Source organism: Anser brachyrhynchus (genome assembly GCF_964034855.1).
Source record: "Anser brachyrhynchus genome assembly, chromosome: 1".
NCBI lineage: Eukaryota > Metazoa > Chordata > Aves > Anseriformes > Anatidae > Anser > Anser brachyrhynchus.
The window spans coordinates 209,872,007-209,892,595 of record NC_137694.1 but is presented as its reverse complement, the minus strand read 5'-3'; the positions used below and the strand labels follow the sequence as shown (position 1 = coordinate 209,892,595).

General features: G+C 45.0%; 1 protein-coding gene across 1 annotated transcript in view; it reads right to left on the bottom strand.

Annotated features, from left to right (window-relative positions):
* The window catches only part of GUCY2F (guanylate cyclase 2F, retinal), a 50,197-nt gene extending 47,120 nt beyond the window's left edge, over positions 1 to 3,077 (bottom strand). The window contains exons 1-2 of the mRNA XM_080590380.1: positions 2,114 to 3,077; positions 596 to 897 (exon numbers count right to left, since the gene is read on the bottom strand). Of these exons, the coding sequence (XP_080446506.1) occupies positions 596 to 897; positions 2,114 to 2,852 (1,041 nt within the window). The 5' untranslated portion in view covers positions 2,853 to 3,077. The remainder of the gene's footprint in view (positions 1 to 595; positions 898 to 2,113) is intronic.
* Between the last annotated feature and the right edge of the window lie 17,512 nt (positions 3,078 to 20,589).

Sequence of the window (20,589 nt, the reverse complement as noted above, 5' to 3'; positions counted from 1 at the left end):
TAGAACTTGACTGTGGTTTTTGTTTGTTTGTTTGTTTGTTTGTTTGTCTGTTTGTTTTTGTTTTTGTTTGTTTGTTTAGATAGACTTTGAGATAATTGTTCTGGCATGTTCAAAAGAACAACTTTGACTGAAGTGCTAAGAAGCACAAGGCAGCAATGATAATAAGCACTACCATCTAGAAGCATCCAGTATTTTGTTTGTTGCAACCCCCCCAAAATTATCACACGTGGAAATCCTATTCTGGTGCCTTAAACTGGTGTCACAGACTTTATCCACCATAAAAGGGACCACTTTAGCTTGGGTTTACTGCCGTTAACTAAGTTAAACCAAATCTGAGAGCCTCAGAGACAGCCCATTTCTCTTGAATTCCCATCATGGCTCTGCAGTTGAACTAACTGACTTAGATTGCCAGAAAATCAGGAGAAATATCTCTTCCAAACAAATGCAGACAACACCCAGCCTTCACCATATTTTTCTCAAAATACAAGCACACACAGTCTGGATTTTCTTTCTCCTGTCCTTTCTCTGTAATTATTGCTTGAACTACGTGTCCTGTTACCAGGTCCCAGAAAATCTCGAGAGGAAGAGTATTTACCTGTGTAGCTTCCAGTTCCCTGGCTATTTCACCATTTTCTTTAGCTTCCCTGAATGCATCGTAAAAAGTCCTGTTTCCAGACTCCAGAGTAATAGTCAGCACAGCATCATATGCTTCCTGGAGCTTGGTGTCATTGTCAAGGGCATAGAATGAGTTGTTTTGGTAAGGAAGACTGTAAAGTAAAGTGTCATATGGAATGAGGACATATCTTCCATCCGTTAGTCCCATTTCCTGAGCTTTTGTGAGTAAGGTCGCCTGTTCCTCCCCTCCAATGAGCACAGAATGCATGCACAGAAGTATAACTGAAACACAAGGACCACAGACAGTGTTATTAATCCATTTGGGCTTTTCAAAACAAAACAGAAGTGTAATCATGGTCCTATGCTGTCATTAACTGAGACATGAGCCTTCCCTTCGTGTGCCCTGAGCTGATGGACACCACAGTCGTTAGCAATGCCCAACTTCCACCCATTCGTCCTGTCACCAGCTATAGAGATTTTGGTTGGACACTCCTTAGGAAAGAAAGTATTCCTGACAAAAGAGGAGCTGAAGTGAACAAAGGCATTTTTTTCAGGTGCCTGAATTACAGGAAACAAACAGGTACTTCTGGGCAGTGATTTATCACGTACTATATCCAGCAGGGAGCTTAAGCTGCTCAGATGAATCGTCTTTGAGAAGGGACTGGTTCTGTGTTAATGGAAGCAGCCCATCATCGCTAACTCAAACAGAGAGTAGCGATGGAGATGAGATGAACCCACCCAAGGTGGTTTTGCTCTCCATCATAGAGCTGAGCACTGATAAAACTCAAGTTAGACACCACCTTCCTACCCTTGTTAGCCTTTAGCCTAAAAAGCCAAGTTTTAGTTAAAATGCATCCTCATCTGGATTTGCAGTGCTGGCTGCAAAGATGTACATCCAGGATCAGAGCTGTGTCACAGACTTCCTGAAGGGCTTTGAACCAGGACAACAAGGCTTTTACCCATTTTCTTAAGAGAAAACGGATCATTCTTTACTACATGTGTTGTACACCAGCAGGGATGCTTCTGTTGCTTTAGTATGTGGTGTATAACACTGGTTTTCACCCCCAGTTACTCACTGAACCCAGGTAGCAAGGACACAGCATTTCCAAAGCATGAGCTTTCTGATAATCCAAAACACCAACAATACAAACCTTCCTACAAACCCCTCCTTACACTTAATAGGGTCAAGCTGAGACACCCATCTCTACTAAATACTGTCTTTTCACACAAGCTGGACACAGTCTTTGATGCTGTAGACTATTTTATCCTATCTCCATCACATACAAAATGTCTAGCATTCTTTCACATGAATCCCTGGCTCTGTTAAGGTCAGAGATAAAATTCTGCTTGACTTAAATAACTTCAGAATTTCATTCTCTAGGCTATGTTCATTGATAACAATGCAGTCAATACCCTGGAGAAAATAAAATAAAATAATATAAAATAAAATAAAAATAAAAATAAAAGGAGTGAGACTCAAAACACTCAGAGCACTTACTTTTAATGCCACCAACTTTTTTGATCTTGTTCCAAGTGTCTTCAATGCCTTTTTCTCCTTTACCCATGGCTGTAACAATGCCTACAGGAAGACCCTCGTTCCTTAGTGCACTCGCTAACTTGTTGGCCGTGTCCATCCAAACATCCTGGTTCGAAGCAATGATGCCAACGTGAGCCCAGTTAAAATATTTCATGACTGTAAACAAAACTTGGGTTGGAGAGGGCAGGGTCCTGGCAAATGCAGGGTGACGGGTGGTGGAATCCAGTTTATAATTGATGCACGTCCATGAGAAGATGGTTTTATTCCAGTTTTCCCCTAAAAGTGTAGCCACCTCACAGAAGCCAGGGTTCAGAGGGCCTACAAAAGCTGAGGAAAATTTTCCAAAGTCAATGAATCTAACCAGAGCTCTTGATGTCTCACAATCTTCTTGCAGGACCACATAATCCAATCTCTGGCCAAGGTCTAGCGAAGGGTCTTTGCTTATTCGTTCCACCGCTAACCTGGCAGCTGCATGGGGAAAGGCTTTGGAGAAGAAGGGATCACAGTCCCAGGGTCCGAGCAGTCCAATTTTAAAAATGGAACAATGCACCGGAGGGGAAACTGCGATTATTCCCAACAACAGCCACCAGAGAGCGTGGAAAAATGTCTTGAATGAATTTCCATTGTTGAACGGCTGCAACTTAATGTGCCTCGACAGCACCCAGAGCAAGCTGTTAGGGCACGGTAGGAGAAATGACATTGTTTTACAGGCAGGGAGACCGAAGCTGAGCTCTTCAGGAAGCCAAGCGGTGCATTACCAGCTGCTGGAAGAAAAGCAGATTACATTTGCCTTCCTGTATACGTATTTGCTCGGTGCATGTAGGTAGAGCTGAATCAGCTCAAATTATACAACAGCTCTCAAGATGCAAGTGTATGGGGTGCCAAAAACCTGCATAGCCCCATGGATGTGCACCACAAAAGCCATTGTACCACACAGACAACCCTACCAATCGCCAGTTAAACTCACTGTAGTCCTAAAATGCACACATATATTAACATTTTAAAAAGTTTTGCAATCTATTTTGAAACGAGCCAGTGAAGAGTGACTCTGCTTTGTTTGCAGCAGTAAACACAACCTATGCATACATTATTTTTTCAGTTCCTCAGAAGATAAATCCCAAACCACGCAGAAAAGCACATATGTAAGAGCACAACAAGATAAAATGCACTGAGCCAGCAACTTTTGCCGCTCCCAAAACCTCAGTGAGTTGTGAAAATGAACCAGAGCCCATATACACATAAACACACGCACACAAACAGGTACTGGACCATATATGCAGGTACTTAGAGTTTCTATGTAAGTGCATATGATTTTAAAACTTTCTGAAAAGGTTTTTCAAGGTCAAACTTACCTCATTTGCCAGTGTCTTTTAAACCTGGCAGAAGGAAATGTGGAAAACAAGGTAGTCACAAAACGAGGGAAAAGCAGGATTATGATTGGAATTTAGGTAAGGACTGTTAAACTAGTGCAATGGCAGAAGCTTTGTGTTCAAGCTTGGTGTAAAATATTTGTTATTAAAGACTACGAGCCATATGTTTTGGGGAGTAAAGGACTCACCCCTCACAGCCAGGCACAGAAATCCCAAACCCACAGCAGCTCCTCCACCATCAATAGTGTCATCCCATGGCTAAGAAAATTTGCTGATCCAAACAGGTTTGTGCTCTAAAAGTAGCAGCCCCCTTACCAGCTTACCTGTTCATCACCGGAGAAGTATTTTTGTCCTGGATCTTCATCCACTGAGGCTGAGTGTGCTATAAATACACCCACAGGTCCTCTACAGAGAGAGTCCTCCAGGAAAAGCCACCCACCAGCAGAGCAGCATCTCACCGGTGGTGATGGATCTCCTGGGACGTGGGTCCTGCCCCAGGGAGAGGCGATGCATGGTGGGCCTCCGTGCAAGTGCCCACCTTCTTCAGGCTTGGATTTTCACGGGACACCCCAGCTGGTGCTCCGGGACCCTCCGGCAGTCTCAAAATCTTCCTGTGCCCCCTTTGGTGAGGACCATCCTTCTCCTCCAGGGTTTCATGACTTGGGGTGCTTCACCCCAAGATCTTTGGACCTCGCTGAAGGTCTCGCAGAACTTCAAGGCTGCCTCACTCTGAACTGCCTCAGTGCAAGGACTTACTCATATCTAACTCAGTAATTGTAGGGATAGCATCTTAGGGTTCTGCCTTTGGATTAGCGGGATTTAGCTCCTGGGATCTGCCCCTTGCAGAACAGATCCTTAAGTCCCTGTGCACTACAGCTCCCCTTCCACCCTGAAGCAGCGGAGCCAAGAGATATTTTAGGCTTGGGGTAAGCAGAATATTTGATTTTGGGGAAAGCAGAATATTTGATTTCAGGCTCCACCATCCCGCTGATGTTTTACAGTCCCTCCTTCCTTGTTTCTCTCTGGTACCCATCATGACACACACATTGCTTTTTACATCTGCAGCATAACATTCTTATCTCCCTGGGCTTTTTAGATCTCTCCCTAAAGCTGAAGCCCCCAATAGCCCCCTCCGCATTCCCAGACACCTTCCTTCCTCAGTGGACCTGGCAATAAAACTGTCAACCTGGAAAGACCTTGAACATCACCATACCTGCCCTAGCTAGGAAGCCCCTTGCAGTAATTTATCTGAGGCCGTAGGACCAGCATTTGGTCTACAGGGAACCATTTGTAACTCAACCTTTTAGTGGCATTAACTTAAAATATGTCATATAAATCATACAATCTCCTCGGCGCATGTTCAGTAGTAGCTCGTTCTTTGTGACTAATGATTAGGGGAAGTCACAAAGTCACTCAGATGCAGTGGGGAGAGCAGCTCTTTCCATTCTTTTTATTCATTTCTTTCCGTTCATTCATTTCCTTGCATGGATCCAGGAAGGTTCCTGGAAATGTGCTTCACTGGGGACTGGTGCAGCTCGAGACAGTTACCAGGAATTACCAGAGTGCTTCACTTTTGGAAAGTGCTTAAAAGACATCAAACGTCAAGCCTGAACTCAGAACACAGCTATGTATGCTACTCGTGCATTAGGCTTACACGCCAGGCTCAGATCAAAGTGAAATTAAATAAAGCTCGTGCACTGGGAGTGTGATTTTTTGAATTGAGTGTAAAAGTTTAATTTATGTATATATCTATATCCAAATATACCTATGGCTACATACATGTCTAATATGTTCCCCGTTGTCTTTTTTTTTTATATATTGACAATGGTACTGTGCTGCTCCACTCAGGATCAGCAGTTTCAAAGCCTCCTGCAGTAGCTCCACTGGCTCACTTCTGGGGCATGTTTATAGCATTAAAATGTCCCATGTTGGGGAAAAAAAAAAAAAAAGAAAAAAAAGTAGGTCAAACCCTCACCAACGAAAGATTAAAAAATAATTGAAGTGGAGATCTTTTTACTAGTGTGCTTACTCTGCCATAAAACAATTCATATTTTTCTATAGCCAAGTGGATTGAAACCTCCCTCACTTTCTCCTTTTTCTTCTGCTTCTTGTTTTCCCAGCGAAAGAACAGAACCTCGTACAATCAGATAATGCCAGTGGCAGGAGTCCACCCTCTGTATGGCAAGCTGGTTACCCCAAACCTCTCTGCCAGGTCTCTCACCCTAAAGGGCTCTGCCATGCTTGCAAAACAAGCTCAGGTCCTGGCGTTGTGTGATTTTTCTCAGTAATAAGCAAAGTAAGTGTTGCAGCTGAAGAAAAAAAAAAAAGTTAATAAGATAATTTATTTGTCTGGAATTAATGTTAAAGATCCTACCTATGTTCCCAAACCTTTTTTTCTTTCTTTTTTTTTTTCCTCAAATCTTCAGCTCATCACTGCAGCAACAACCACATCATATAGTATTTCTCTGTAATGCTGTGCTATTTGTATACCATCGGATTCCCAACACTTCTGTATTCACCAAAGCGAGCGAGCGATGCGTGCGCTCATACATCCATAACATTTCCCATGGGAAGGCTGAGGCGCAGCTGTCTCGCTTTGCTTTAAATTTTCAGAGCAGAAGAGGGTGCTCTAATCTCTGCTCTGACCTCCCGCATCAGCCTGGCCAAGCAGCCTCCCAGGAGCTGCTGCGCCGAGCTCCTCAAGCGTGCTGGAAATAAAATGCATTTTGTAATGACTTCTCCCACGGGGTACTGCTGACTAAAGCTGGAAACCCTCTGCAGCCAGCAGAGAGAGGCAGGGGAAGGTTTGGCTCCCCTTCCGACTCTTCCTGCAGAAAAGTCTCCATTTCCACTGATTTTAGAGAAAATCGAGGGATGGCAACGCCAGCGTTAGCCGTTCTTCACTTCCTCTGAGCCTTAATTAAAAGCTCCAGCCTTGGAGGATCTGCCAGGTTCCCTTGTCTATTATTCCAACTGTTAATTACCGTCAACATTAAAAATATCCACCTCATGTCTAGTGCGTCTGGCTTCAGCTTCCTGCGCCTGGCTGTCGCTCCGCCTTTGCCTGAGAAACAAAAAGCCAGGAAGCACAATAAATATCACCTCCCTGTAGGCACTTGCACACCATAATTAGCTCACATCCTAGTCATCCTCTGGGTAAAATAAATAAACAACTCCTTCAGGCTTTTGCCATAGAGCGTGCTTTCAGGATTTCATCCGTATAGCACTTTCCACATTAATTTTAAAATTTCCCTTCTCCCTCTCTTGGATAAATTAGAAACAGCACTTGTTAGCAATCCCCACTCCATAATGGGTGAATATAGAGCTGATAGCATCTTTTGTCACCCATTTCATTTCATTTCTCTCCACTTTAATGCTATCGCTCACATGAGCACAGTCACAGCATCACTGCTTGCAAGCTCGTTTCAGCTTTCCTCAATACAACTCCCTGCCTTGGGAGTGTGACATGAAATTTTTATTCCCAAACGTATACAAACCCATTTGGGTTTGGTTTAAAGGATACTTTTCAAATGTGTCTCCTAAATGAGAGGTCCAGACCAATCTTCATGTTTTATTAATAATGATTTTTTTTTTTTCTGTTTCTTTCAAGATAATGTGATACAGTTATTGAACAGCACTGGAAAAAAAAAATGAGATCCCCCAGAGGCTCCACCAGAAAATGCCAAATGAGGCATTCTCATCTACTATTTTATTTCATGTTATCAGTTAATCACTTTATATTTCTTTATGATGTGGACACACTGACTGCGCAGCACTAGTTCTCTCCCTCAATATCACCTTTCAGTTGGATGACACCTTGTAGGAGTTTGAGACAACATCACCGCTTGCCTTTATATGCCAGACTTACGACTCCATCAAAAAATGATGTAAAGTCAAACCGACAAGATTTATCATCTCTCAGCCTCACTGACTGGCATTAGTTAATCTCCATCCTGTAATTCATTACGAGTTGCTCTCCGTTTTGTCCTTTCCGTGACTTGGAGTGAGCTTGATGTCAACCCGATCTGACATCAGTTACTTGGCAGAGCAGCGCAGGAGGATTTGATGTCCCACGGTTTTGGCAGTGCTGTTTTTTGTCTTTTTTTGGGGGGGGTGGGAGTGTCCTGCTGTGCCACATTACCCTGTTTTCAAGTTTTCACATGGAATCCCTTTCTCTCCTTTTTTTCTCTCCAGATTATCTGGTTTGCACCAGGGCTGCTACTTGTCAGCCCCGAGCAGTCCTGTACAGTCAGGTTCAGGTGACTTCTTTCCCCAGACATTTTCATTTATTTGATTTTCTTGGATGCTGCTTTTGTAGCCTGTGAGATCTGAGGTCTCTGGCACTGACCTGAGTGGAATATATGATGTTGCAGGTAGTTTGGATAGTCAATATTAGAGCTGGCAGAGACCGGCGTTATGACACCAGATGAGGTATTAATATGTGTATTTGTTTAGGCATCAAAACCCGAGTGTTTAATTTGACAACCTCGTCTCCAGAAGCTCGTTACATAGCAATAAATAGAGAAACACTCCTCTTCCAGGGGATATTTCTAAACATCTTAGATGCCTCTATGACTTGACCTAAAAAGTGGCTACTGTTCACTGTTTTCTTTACATGAGGCTAAGTGAGGCTGGACTATTAAGCAAGTTAAAATTAGGTGTTGGAGGAGATGGAGTGAGTATCTCACGTGGTATCAACGGAAAAAGCACTTGCCCAATGAGTCTAAAGTGTTTTTCTTTCAATACAGTTCAACAAAATCTGAGACATGCCTGGATATGTGTCTGGAGACCTTAGAAATTGCCAGGAGTTTTATCTGTAAATAAAGATACCGAGCAGGTCTGTCTCGTAGGCAGGGAAGCTGAAAGCATTTGAGTGTTTGATGTATACTCTGCAAGCCTGGCCCTCGCAAAGGAGCCTGGAAGCCAGCCACAGCAGCTCCATGACAATGACAATTTCATTGATGGCTTTAACAGAAAACCCGAGGAGAACAGCAAACCCACCCAGCACTTGTAGAGCTCAGGAAGCCTGCAGTTCCTTGGACGGTTCAGAAATAAACGCTGTCAGTGCAGCCCAGCCAAAAATATGAAAAGGAAAAAGAAATAAAATCACACGAAATCTTCTGGCAGACAAAGAATGATGGGCTTTGGCCAGCTCTGTTCACGGTGAATGGTAACACGGCTTCCAAATGCGTCAATTGACTCATGAATGGCTGGCTGATGTTTTGCACGATGACTTACACTTCACTATGTTGCAAACTTTCCCGCAACCACATAACCTCACTGGAGGATTTATCAGATCCTGCCAGATCTGATAAATGGCATTTCTCCCTAAAATAAAGTTTGAACATGACACTGGCTTGCATTTGCTTTACATCAAGACTTTACAAACCCCGGGGAGAAAATAATCCCGGAATATTTCTGTCCCAGTAAGTTGCTCCTAGCCTCCAGCATTTTTGGCAGCTTGAAGAAAATAGCCAGTTTTACAACTTTATCTATATATCTGAACTTTCAAATGTTTACTGGAGAGACATTAACTTGGATATTGAACTACTGCGCTGGCCATACACTACTGCTCTTATCTCTTCCTCCATCTCTAGTCCTGCCCATCACCTGAAAAACTTTGTCCCCTGTTATCAGTCTACCCAAACCTCTAGCAGATATTTGGTGGTAGAAGAGAACCAGTATCACCATTCAAAGGTTTGGAGAATAAGAACAGACAAAATTTAACTATCTATCTACCCTAGGTTGCATAAGAAATAAGTACTCTTCCCAAAGTTTTATGTTCCTTTTGGTGTAAAGAAAAAAATCAAGAGTTATGTACCCTCAATTATAACTTCCACCATGCAGGACTTAGGCCAAGTTTTTGTTTTGTTCTTTTTTGTTGTTGTTTGTTGTTGTTGTTGTTGTTTTATTTTTGTTTGTTTGTTTTCCATAGCATTATTTAGGTTGGAAAAGACCTCTAAGATCATCTGGTGCGTGACCTGCTGGATGTTATACAGAATATTGATCAATAGCAGAGGAAGAAACCACCCCAGGCTCCGAACCACATGTCCATGCAGCCCCAACTCACTTCTCTACCAGCATCTGGGCTGCCCAGCTCAGAAGAACTCTCTCATCACAATACACTTTATTAACTTACCAGTAGCATATGCAATGATATTTTATATCCCCATTTTCTAACACCGCTTCGTCCATAATTGGGAGCACCAGGGAAAAATCAATCAATTAATAAATAAACAAATTATGGAGCATGACACAGCACCCTGATATCTAAACCAGGGTTTTATCTCTCCTGCTTCACATGTAGTGCAAGGCCTTTGGGCTGCTCTGGCAGTGTCCTGTAGCTCTGTCTCTGCTGACTTCCTGCAAAGCCCCCTCCCATGAAGACCCTGTGGTCTGTGCAAACCTTCCCGCTGCCACTGTGCCCACAGGGTTGAGCAAATAGTTAACTGGGAATAAATATTCTCAGTTAACTGGGAATAAAGTGGCCTTATTTCAGACTGGTGGGAAAGCTAATCGGAAGGAATTTCTACAGGTGGTTATTTAAATTGTATTAAAGCCTTTGTGAGGACCCTCTCCGAAGGAAAGCAATCTTGTTTTGATTTCACCTGCTTCTTTTCCAGAGCCTGCACAAAACTTTAATGAGGGTCAATGTACATGGTTTAAGACCACACCTATTTTTAATGTCCTTTAATTACCACTCATAAAGATAACCCTTGAGATGTTTGTTTCTGAAGGCCATTCAAACCACAGGGACTGTTGCAGATGGTTATTTTGTAGTGTTGCTCAAGCTCAGTTAATCCAGCTGGAGTAGCTCATCTGCTAATCACATGCTTGAACTCTTCAGTAAAGATAAGACCTGAGATAACAAAGTGAAAACACCCCAAATGTTTCTTTTTCTTTGCCTCCTGGGGCATGAAGAAATAATCAGTCCGAACTGTGACCCAGCCATCAAATAACCTACAATTCACCCAACGAAAAAAATAAAGAGTAAAAATAAAGTGCTTTTATCTAAATTCATGCAAAACGTGATATGAAGGAGAGTTTCATGAAGAGTGTTGACAGATGTAAGACAAAAGCCAAACACCGGTGTAAATATTGCTGTACTTCAAACCCAGGTTCGGCAGGAGTCAGTCCCCAGCAAGCCCCCAGGTATTAATCCCTCCGTCTGAAACACGCAGAGCAGGGCTAACACCTCGCTAAGTCCCTATCATCTGTTGCTGCACAGCATGGCACACTGCAGCAGGCCAGAGAGGGAGAGAAAAAACAGATCGAAACCACTCGTGAAAATGACCCAGAAGACAGCAAGGCGCTGTTATATTACCCAGTACAGATTTTTGGGGTGGCCGTCGTGTAGGGTGCATTTCAAAGCAGCAAGAGAAGTGAGCAGGGTGTCTCACGTGGATAAGGAAATCCTTCCATGGCAGAGAAATTAAATTTTCAAAGTACATCCGTGGCTGAAGAGCTGTAGCATTGGCTGCTGGGGATCCCCATGGCCCTGCTGAGGTCCTTGGAGCGACTTATATCAGCGGGATGCATGGAGGAAGAGTCCTGCAGCTCAGCTCTTCTGGTGCCCGTTTAAGGGAATTGGTAATATCTTTGTCTCTTTGGGTGCGAAAGTGTTTCTGCTGATTAAAATTCCCTGCAGACCTACATCTCCTAAGCTGATAACGATAAGCCTCTCAGGCTGGCTGTGTGTTGCTCTGTTGGGTCCAGCAGTGCTGTGGATGGGCAGCAGACATGGGATGCTGGTAGTTAGTGCTCAGAGCTCTGCAATCCAGTCTTTGAAATCTTGGAAAAAGAGACGAGCAGCAGCCAGGTCTGGTGAAGCAGCACATTCCTGTGGGGCCTGTCCTCTGACCTGGACCTGGGAGAAGCTTTTCAGTTATCTACAGAACTGTGGAAGTGTTGGATAGGGACCCCTAAGAGCTGGGTCCTGCCAGTTTTCCAGTTGTCCTTGGGGTGCATTCTGGCTGCTATTGAAGGGAGGTCTCCTCCTTGTTGGTCTAAATCCCATTCAGTGTTTCTCCACAGGGCACGAAGCACAGGAATAGCCCTCCTCAGATTACTTCTACATTCTTTGCATCCCTCTTGTACATTGGGGGCTCAGAATGGTTATTCCAGGAGCAGCATTTCTGGTGCAAAACATTACAGCTTGCCTGGAGTTTCTGGTCATGGTTATCCTGATATCACTGTTTGCCTAAATGGGGATGTAGGCCTTCATCCAAAGAGGCCTCCTCCTAGCACCAGGTTTCTATTGACCCAAACCTCATAGAATCACAGAATCATTAGGGCTGGAAAAGCCCTCCAAGATCACCTGGTCCAACTGTTCCCCTACCACCAATGTCACCCACCAAACCACGTCCCCAAGCACCACGTCCAACCTTGCCTTGAACACCCCCAGGGACGGGGACTCCACCACCTCCCTGGGCAACCCGTCCCAATGCCTGACCGCTCTTGCTGAGAAGAAATGTCTCCTCATTTCCAACCTGAACCTCCCCTGGCATAACTTGAGGCCGTTCCCTCTGGTCCTATCACTGGTTACTTGTGAGAAGAGGCCGACCCCCAGTTTCCCACACCTTCCTTTCAGGCAGTTTCAGAGATCCTCCTGGACCGAAGCTTTGTCACGGACTGCATCAACTACTCCCTTGGGTTCAGATTTGCTGAGGGTGCACTCGGTGTCCTTTAGCGGGGCTGAAAATCTGAGAAGCATGGTGACAATGGCAGGCAGCAGCAGCTGGGGCATGGCGCAAGCAGTGGTTGGATTTGGATCTGTTCTGTGCTGAGGCTGGGCAGAGGCAGGGACACAGCAGGGCTAGAGACAAGGGCAGCAGGATTTGGACAACATTTATAGACCCGAGGGGATGTCTGCCTGGGGTACGTGGGCAGGCCAGCCCTGGGAAATGGAAGGGGCTATTCTCTCTGGCCATTGGGTTTTGTTGCACCTCAGTGAAGAATTTTCTGCCCCAGGAACCACCTGGTTTGCCAATGGTGAGGCCAGGGTACATGGATGCCTGCAGGGATCTGCAGAGAGAGCTGCAGGGAAACTAATCAGAGGTGGGTCAGGAAAGTCCAGTCCCAAAGTGCCTGTGGCTTTGTGGGCTGGTCCTGACTTCTCGTGGTTCCATCTTCATCAGCCTTCACTTCCCATTAAGGATAATTAAGCTCCACAGCCAGCCCAAGCCCAGACTCCAACCCTGGCCAGGCCAGTTCTCGTTTCACCTTTCAGATCGATGTCAGAGTATCACTGCGAGGCTCGCAGTCCTCAAAGGCTGGCAAAACAGAGATGTCTGGTGAGAAATCATTTCCCCAGTCCTAGGGCTGCCTCCTTCTCAGGTAGATTTAGTAGGCGCAAGGCTGCCTTTTGCTACTAGTACTGCCAGCTCCATGCTATGAAAAAGAGACACTGCTGTTGCCTCTTTTCTTCTAACACTTCACCTTCTGCAGCTGTCACTAGAGCAGATGATGTTGTCTTACATAATAAGGTATTGGATCCTGGAATAACTTTTCTGTGTTTTAGAAAGCATAACACACTTCCAAGCCCACATCTGGGTCAGCACCAGTACGGGTGACTGAAACACCGAGCCGATAATGCAGCAGGTGCAGCAAAGAGCTGTCACTTCTGCTTCTTCCCTAAGGCTGCAGACATATGTGCAAGCCATGTTTTACTCCATATTGAGCAATTTACACTGTTCTTCCCGAGCACTAAACTGTTTAGGTGAGGGTCTGCCAAAGGATTTCACGCCTGCCTGACTGGCAGGGAGGACCTCAAGGAGTAGTGTGAATGTGCAGTCAGGTATTCAGCTGATGCTAATATAGTTTGATAAAGTAATATCAAATATCAAATGTAATAACATATCAATATTCAAGATATATCAAATATCAAATATAATATCAAATATACTAGTTTGATAAAGTAATATCAAATATCAAATGTAATAACAAATCAATATTCAAGATATATCAATATCAAATATAATATCAAATATACTAGTTTGATAAAGTAATATCAGACTCCAGTTCTGATCCTATTCCAGCCTCTGGGCAACATCCTTGGGGTGGAAAGGCCAAGGGGTTGTTCTCCTGGGGCAGGAAGAGCCTCCATACAATAAAGCACTCAAGGACTGATTAACTGTAAGAATCAACTTTTTGCAAATGAGCTCATCTCCATGTTTTGGAGCTGGGCTGCAAAAGGCTCTCACTGCTTTTCTGGGGTTTTCTGGTGGCTGTTCTAGTTTCTGAAAGCTGCTGTGCCTTGAGATGTAGCAGAAATCGGTGTGTCAGTGCAATGGGAGTACAGTAATCTGCATCTTCTTCACTGTGTCAATGTCCATGTCCATGTCCATGTCCAAAGAGGTGAGCTTATTGCAGGTGGTGGGAGAAGTGGTTTCAGGGTTCTCTGCTTTGTCACAGGCTTGTTTAAGACCACAAACAAAATCATTTCATCCGTACAGCAACAGGAAGCATGGCTGCATGACGTTATAAGGGCAGATATGAGTCAGCCTTGAGCCAACAACCGTGCAGCACCGTACAGGTTCCTCTTCTCATCCTCTTCTCTTTGTGTTTACCCCCTTTTCACCAGACTAACACACACCCAGAATATGCTGGTCCTGCCACCACCATCGCATGCTGCTTTGCCAAAGCCCTGGCATGGGGAAGACAGAGCAAACCCAGCGTGTTTATGCCCTGCAGCAAGACATCCCATATTCCGCTGCAGTTCACAGCCCCCAGCCAGGGACGTGGGATGTGTTGGACCTTCCCCTTCATCCCAGCGGGTGCCAAGGCTGGCTCTGACACTTATTTGCCTTCCTTATTCCTTGAGAAGATCAAAACAACCTGACATCTGGTTGTCCTTTACTGCCGTGCTGGTTTATGTCATGTCGTTCTTCCACAGTGTTAATTTTTTTTCCTTATTAATTACCTCCGAGCCCATGCAGCTGACACATGCTCATGCCCCGCGTAGCCCACGAGAGAGCGCTCCCTCTCTGGCAGACCACACGCTTCTCTAACTGGTTAAACTGGAAAGAAACTCAGCTGTGTGGCTTGGTCCCTGGGCTGCTTTCCAGTCGCCTTCTCACCCCCGAATCCCAGCAGTCAGCTCCCTGGGAACCGGACACGATGCATTAACTCTTTTATTATTATTACTATTATTATTTTTCCCAGGAAAGATACTTCTTCAGGACACAAACACTTGCAAGCAAAACAGGCAAGCACAACAAGGGAGGGTTTTTCTCTTCTCTCAGCCACGCGTTTTACCAAGTGCAGGTAACAAGTGTGATTTGCCACTTCTTCATCCAGACTAAACTGTCACCAGCAGGACTTTGATCCTCAGAGCAAGCTGAAAACAGCGCTGGTAAAATATATCTCAATGCCTTCAGCCTTTCTTTTCATATTTGGGGATTTCCTGTCCCAAAGAGCCTCAGTTATTCCGGTAAGCTACTGGTTTGTTTCTCTGATTGAGCAGTGAGAGAAGAGCGGCGAGCCTCTCGCAATGTGTCACTTCAATTAAGTTTCCCTCGTGGTGAGTGTCTGAGGATGACAGACAGTTCGGAGGACTCCCCACACGCCAGACTTATCACAACCACTCCTGATTTTCTGCCATCCTGTGTGTTGTTTTGTTTTTTTTTTTCCTGCTCAGACGATTGCTGGTCTCATCAAGCCAAGTGTGTATGAGCCCTTGCGCTAATGAGCGAGTCAGAGCGGCAGCCCCCCCCCGCTTGCCGTGCCCTGCAGCTGCAAAGTAATGCTATAAAAACACTTAATGAAGCATGACGCTTGAAAAACACCCCGCTCGTTCCTCCAGGGAGATGGAATGCCCTCAGCTGTGATTAAAGGGATGCTCAGCCCCAGGTGGTGGTGCCTGGCTGGTGTGCTGGGTCTCCCACTTTGCTCCGCGCTGGGCAGCACTGGAGTTTGTGGTTGATAAATCATCTGAGAAAGGCTGTCCTCTCCAAAGTGGTGGGGCCAGAGCTCTGCTGATAGTGAGGTGAAGCTCCTGCTTTAAAACTGGGGGAGCTGAGTGGCCCAGCACCCCTGCAGTGCATCTGGGGGCTGTCCCAGGGTCTCTCCATGAACAGCAATGGATGTAGGGTGAGAAGCTGGGTCCTCCAAAAATGCCTTGGGTGCTGAGTGTGTCCCTCCTTTCCTGCCATCCTTCGAAACTTCCTTTCCTTCCAGCACAGTCACAGAATCACAGGAGATAAGTTATGGGTTTGTCCTTCTTCATTAGCGAGGACTGAAGGGGGAGAACAGATTTATCCCTTTACTGGTCCCAGTAGGAAAGAGGAGGAAGGAGCTGGTGTTTCACACCAAGCAGGGGCGACCTTGACCCGCCTGGCTGAAGGTTGCCCACCACCATTGCTCCTTTCCACGTGCACTGGCAACTGGTGAGGACAGGGACTTGGAAAGGTGGGATGGAGGAGAAACTGGTCAGAAACCACCTAGGAGGAATATGGTCAAGCACAGCAGACAGGCGTGGAGATGCATGGAAGAGACAAGCACAACCTTGAAAGGGAAAACCAGAGAGAAACTGGACATGGCAAGGCTGGTGGGTCTTCATGCTTCGGGATGCTCAGCCTGCTATCATAATGACCATCCAGAGTGCTCAAATCCTGAGATAAATGCTAAATGCCCAGCCCAGGGGAATAAATGAGACGTTCTTTCTGCAAATTACAGCTGTAAGCAGCATGGCTATATTTCGGAGGGACCATCTTCAGATTTTACCAAAACCAATGTGGAAAAAAAAATATAGAAAGAGGGGAAAAAGTTCTAATTAATAAATTTTGGGTGACAGGGGGTTGGAATTCACCCAAGTGAATTCATTTTCTTTCCTGCTCACGCAAAGCAATATCTTGTCCTTCCAAAGCCGAGGGTTGTGTGTGGACATGGGAATTGTTGGACTGGTCTGTGGTGAGAGGTTGAGATAAGGACAAGGCCCAGAAAGAAGGGGTGTAAAAGAAAGCTCCCATGGCACCCCAGCTTGAGTGGATGGGCCAACAGGCGGGCTGTCACCACAAGTTAACCCCCCTGAGATGACGTTAGTGGACTTGAGAGAGTAACCCCAGGTCCAAGCATGCACAGGGATGGAGGCACCACCGTACCTAAGCAGTCAAGGACGTGGTAGAAGGGTCCCTTGGATCTGTACCCACCTTTGTGGTCTTCCAGGGACCTCCCAGCATCCCCGTGCAAAGCCTTGAGGCTTCTCATCACCTGCTTTAGCGACTCTCTTTAGAGGGTGAAACACCTTTCATCTGCAATTCTGCCAGAATTGGGCTGTACTCAGCGGTGTTCTCGTCCAGGAGCTGAGCACAAAATGCAGTCACTGCTCCCTGGCCATGGGGCATGGTCTCCAGCGAGACTTTTATGAGTCTTTATCAGCAGCCTTTGTTTCTGAGGGCTTGTAAAATATACACGTCTCCTCCGGAGTTTGTTTAGCTGGAACTGGCTTGTTATAAACATCCAGTGAAGGATGGGAGTGCTATCCCCTATTATTTCATTGTCTGGCAGAAAAAGGAAGAAAAAAAAATGCAAGCAATTCCCTTGAGTGGACATCTGTGCCGATGCTAAATGAGCTCCCAGCAAAAAAATAAAATAAAAATAAAAATACAGAAGAGTCCCTATTTTACAGCAACTTAACTTCCGCAGTAGAGAGGGGGCTGTATCAGAGCATCACTTCTGTGCAGTCCCTTGAACTCTGCCAGCCCTTGCCCCGAGAGCCAAACCCCCTTCCATTCTCAGTACCCCTCCCATCCCAAGAAAGCCTTGTTCCAGGGCAGAGACACATTGTTCCAGGGAAACGAACCCCTGACACCAGCTCAAGCAGTGACTAAGCAGAGCTGAGGCATTGTTACAAAGGGAGGTAAAGTTTATTGCAAGCCAGATTCCAGTTTGCCCCATCACAGTGTCAAAAAGCTTTGTATTTAAACTTGTTTAGCTTAGTGATGCTGCTAGTTTAGTTCAGAGGGAGACAGGGAGAGATGATTATTTGGCCGTATCGTGAACAAAACTAAATGTCCTCGCTAACTTCATGGCCTGGAGGTCGCATAGGCAATGGTGCTGCGGCGATGCATGAAGCCAAACAGACGAGGGTGAGGGCTTTGGGTCCTCTCTTGTCAGTGTTGGAGGCATCAGACAGATTGTGGCTCAGGCCACCACAATCGAGGCTTGATTAAGAGCTAGAACATGTCCCCCTCTGGCTGTAGGAGATAAGGGGAGATAGGAAGAGCTGGAGAAGGTGGCATTGCTGTTTTGTTTCCCTTGACAGTTTGCTGCCATAGATAACTGCTATGCTTTGAGAAGTTCTCTTCAGCAGTGGGTTTGGATGATCCATGTTTACTTATCATCCCGAATTAGCCTGAACCAATGCCACAGCACGATGTGGTATGTGCATATGGGTCAGCTGTTTTCTGCTGACCGTCTCTCTTCCCAGTTGTGACATCTTCAGGGCCTCTGTCAAAGAGAGCTCCCTCTCACTGACTTTGGATTGCTGCTGGCTACCCTGTAGGGTTGTGGTGTTATATGTGAGATGCTGCCCTCGAGGCAGGTGAAGTGCCAAAATCACTGCTGCTGTGGATGTCGGGGGTGACACCAAGAGCAGCCACCCAGAGCAGCAAGGTCCAGACCGACATTCACCCCCCACCCAGTGTTCCCTGCTGCCATCAGGGGCATTTTTTCCAAATTTGCTTTAAAGTAAAAAATATCAGAATCTGGCACTGACATTTTAAGAATCAGATGCACATCAAGCTTTGAATTTCTTTAGGTAAAAGCAGAGGAGCTAGAAGGACCTTGGGGAACATCCCACGTTCATCCAGCCCATGCAGCTACAGCAGGTGAGGTCTGTATCTGTCCCAGCAGAATAACCCATGCTAGGGCATGGCCTCGAGCCATCCAGTCCAGTTGTCGCATGCCAGCAAAGAGATGAGGCAATGCCCAAGTGGTCTAGAGAAGAGCACAGGCCAAAGGCTATCCCTGATAGCAGCATGGAAAAGTCCATTCTGTGCTGGGGTGAAAGAACCAAGACATATGGACACAGCCTGAGCAGCATCATTTGGCCCCAGGGCTAGAGAATATTGCTTAGGAGAACAGATGATACAGCCATACAGCCCAAAGAGGTTCAATAAAAATAAAACAATAATAATAATAATAATAATAATAATAATAATAATAATAATAATAATCCTACCAAGGAGTGTAACAGCTTCCCAAAAGCCTTTGGAAAATATCTATAGGAATTACAGAAGCCTATAGGAAACTAGAAACCTTCAGCAGAAAAGCCTGAAAGCCATAAGAAGAACTAGAAAGTCATGTAACAAGATGGCTGGAAGAATCAAGAATGTGCACTCGTGTAGGAATTGGGCACTGGTTATGTTTTTTTAATCCACCCCCTTGCCTATATCTGGGGTTGGATTCTCATTTAAGGTTGGTTAAAGTGTGTCACTTCCCTAGACAGCAGAAGATAAGTGCCTGCCCCTGGTTATAGCTGCCCCATGCTGAGGCTTGTTTTATGGGTAGTGTAAACCTCTGCAGCAATTAGTTATGCAGAGAACTCTTGTGCTTAACTTTTAAGCAGCATAGATTTCCATATATGTCTATTGTATATGCAGAGGATCATTAAATTTTTATCGTGTTGTTCTGGAAGAAAAGTAAAAAACAACAAAACACAACAAAACAAGCCAACGAGCAAAAGCTTGAATATAAATGGGATATGTTTACCTCGTATGTGATAGTGTGACCAGAGATGATGCAGAGGTGTTTTGGAGCTGTTTAGCCAAAAGAAAATTAAAAGTCTTGCCTGAGAGGAAAAGGGTGAAATCTCAGAGGTCTCTGTTGACAGCCATGATGGATAACTTTCCAGATGCTTCTAATAAGCCTCGGGCTAACTAATGGATGCAGTTCTGCAATAACACCATCAACAGTATTAGAAAGCCTCATAAGTTTTGGTCTGATGCATTTTCCTATACATAGAGGGAAAAGGAGTTATGGAGTAACAGCAGTAACGAATAACAGAGATGGAAACGCTGCAGCAGTTGGAGCTCACATCAAGTATTGAGCAATGCGAAGGTTCAGCATGATTGGATTTGGCTTTGTGGCTTGGCCCATTATAAAGAGAGGGATTGTTTGTAAAGCTTCAATATGGGATTAGATTTCCAAACTCTTCAAAGTCAGAGGGATGCTTGGATGGAGAGTAAAGGTTTGGGCTATTTGCTAAATAATAATAACAGCAGCTTCTGGTTGCTATGTTTGACCCAAATATTTCCTTGGAAACAAAGCACAGCAGAAGCTGTTGCCAAGACAGATGAAGCAGCTGATTTGAAACCAAAATCAAAATGCAAATAACAACAGTCATTTGGACGGAAAGAGGATTACCATAATCCTGGTTAGGTAATCTCCAGGTGAATTTGTCCATTTTGGCTACTTTTCAGACCATGGTCTGTACAGCCACAAGCAGGGCAGCGGTGTGGAGGATTATTGGCTATTTTATGCTGAAGGAACTTCTGGAGAAGTTCCTGGTTTCGGGCATAAAACAAGCAGGAGCGGCATGTTTCTTGTTCACTTGGAAATATGCTTCCAGATGGTGTCCATAAAAGATATTTCCATTGTAGCTGTGCAGAAAAGGTAACCCACATTCAAGCCGTAGTTCAGGAAGTCTCTAAATCACTTGGTACTAAAAGCTGAGGAGATCTGAAAGGAAAAGATAACTTGATCTTTGTCCATTACACCCTTTCCTGCAGGACCTTGATTGGCATGTCAGAGACAGAATATTCCATTTGACCAAGAAAAAAGAAAAAAAAAAATCCCAGAGAAAACATTCCCTTTTTAAGGAAAGAAATGGTGAGCAGGCTTATCTTCATCTGCAATCAAAAATGACATCTTGGTGTGGCTGGCGGATGACTGGTCAGACTATACTGGGTTCACTCTTCTAGGTCATCATATCCCCAAAGGAACCCAGAGAATCCTCATTTTTCCCGTTAGATTGTCAGACGATGCATTCTTACCGTACTTCTCACACCAAAATGTCTTGTGCTCAATTAGACGGATGTAATCAGTGATTATTATTAATGATGGCCA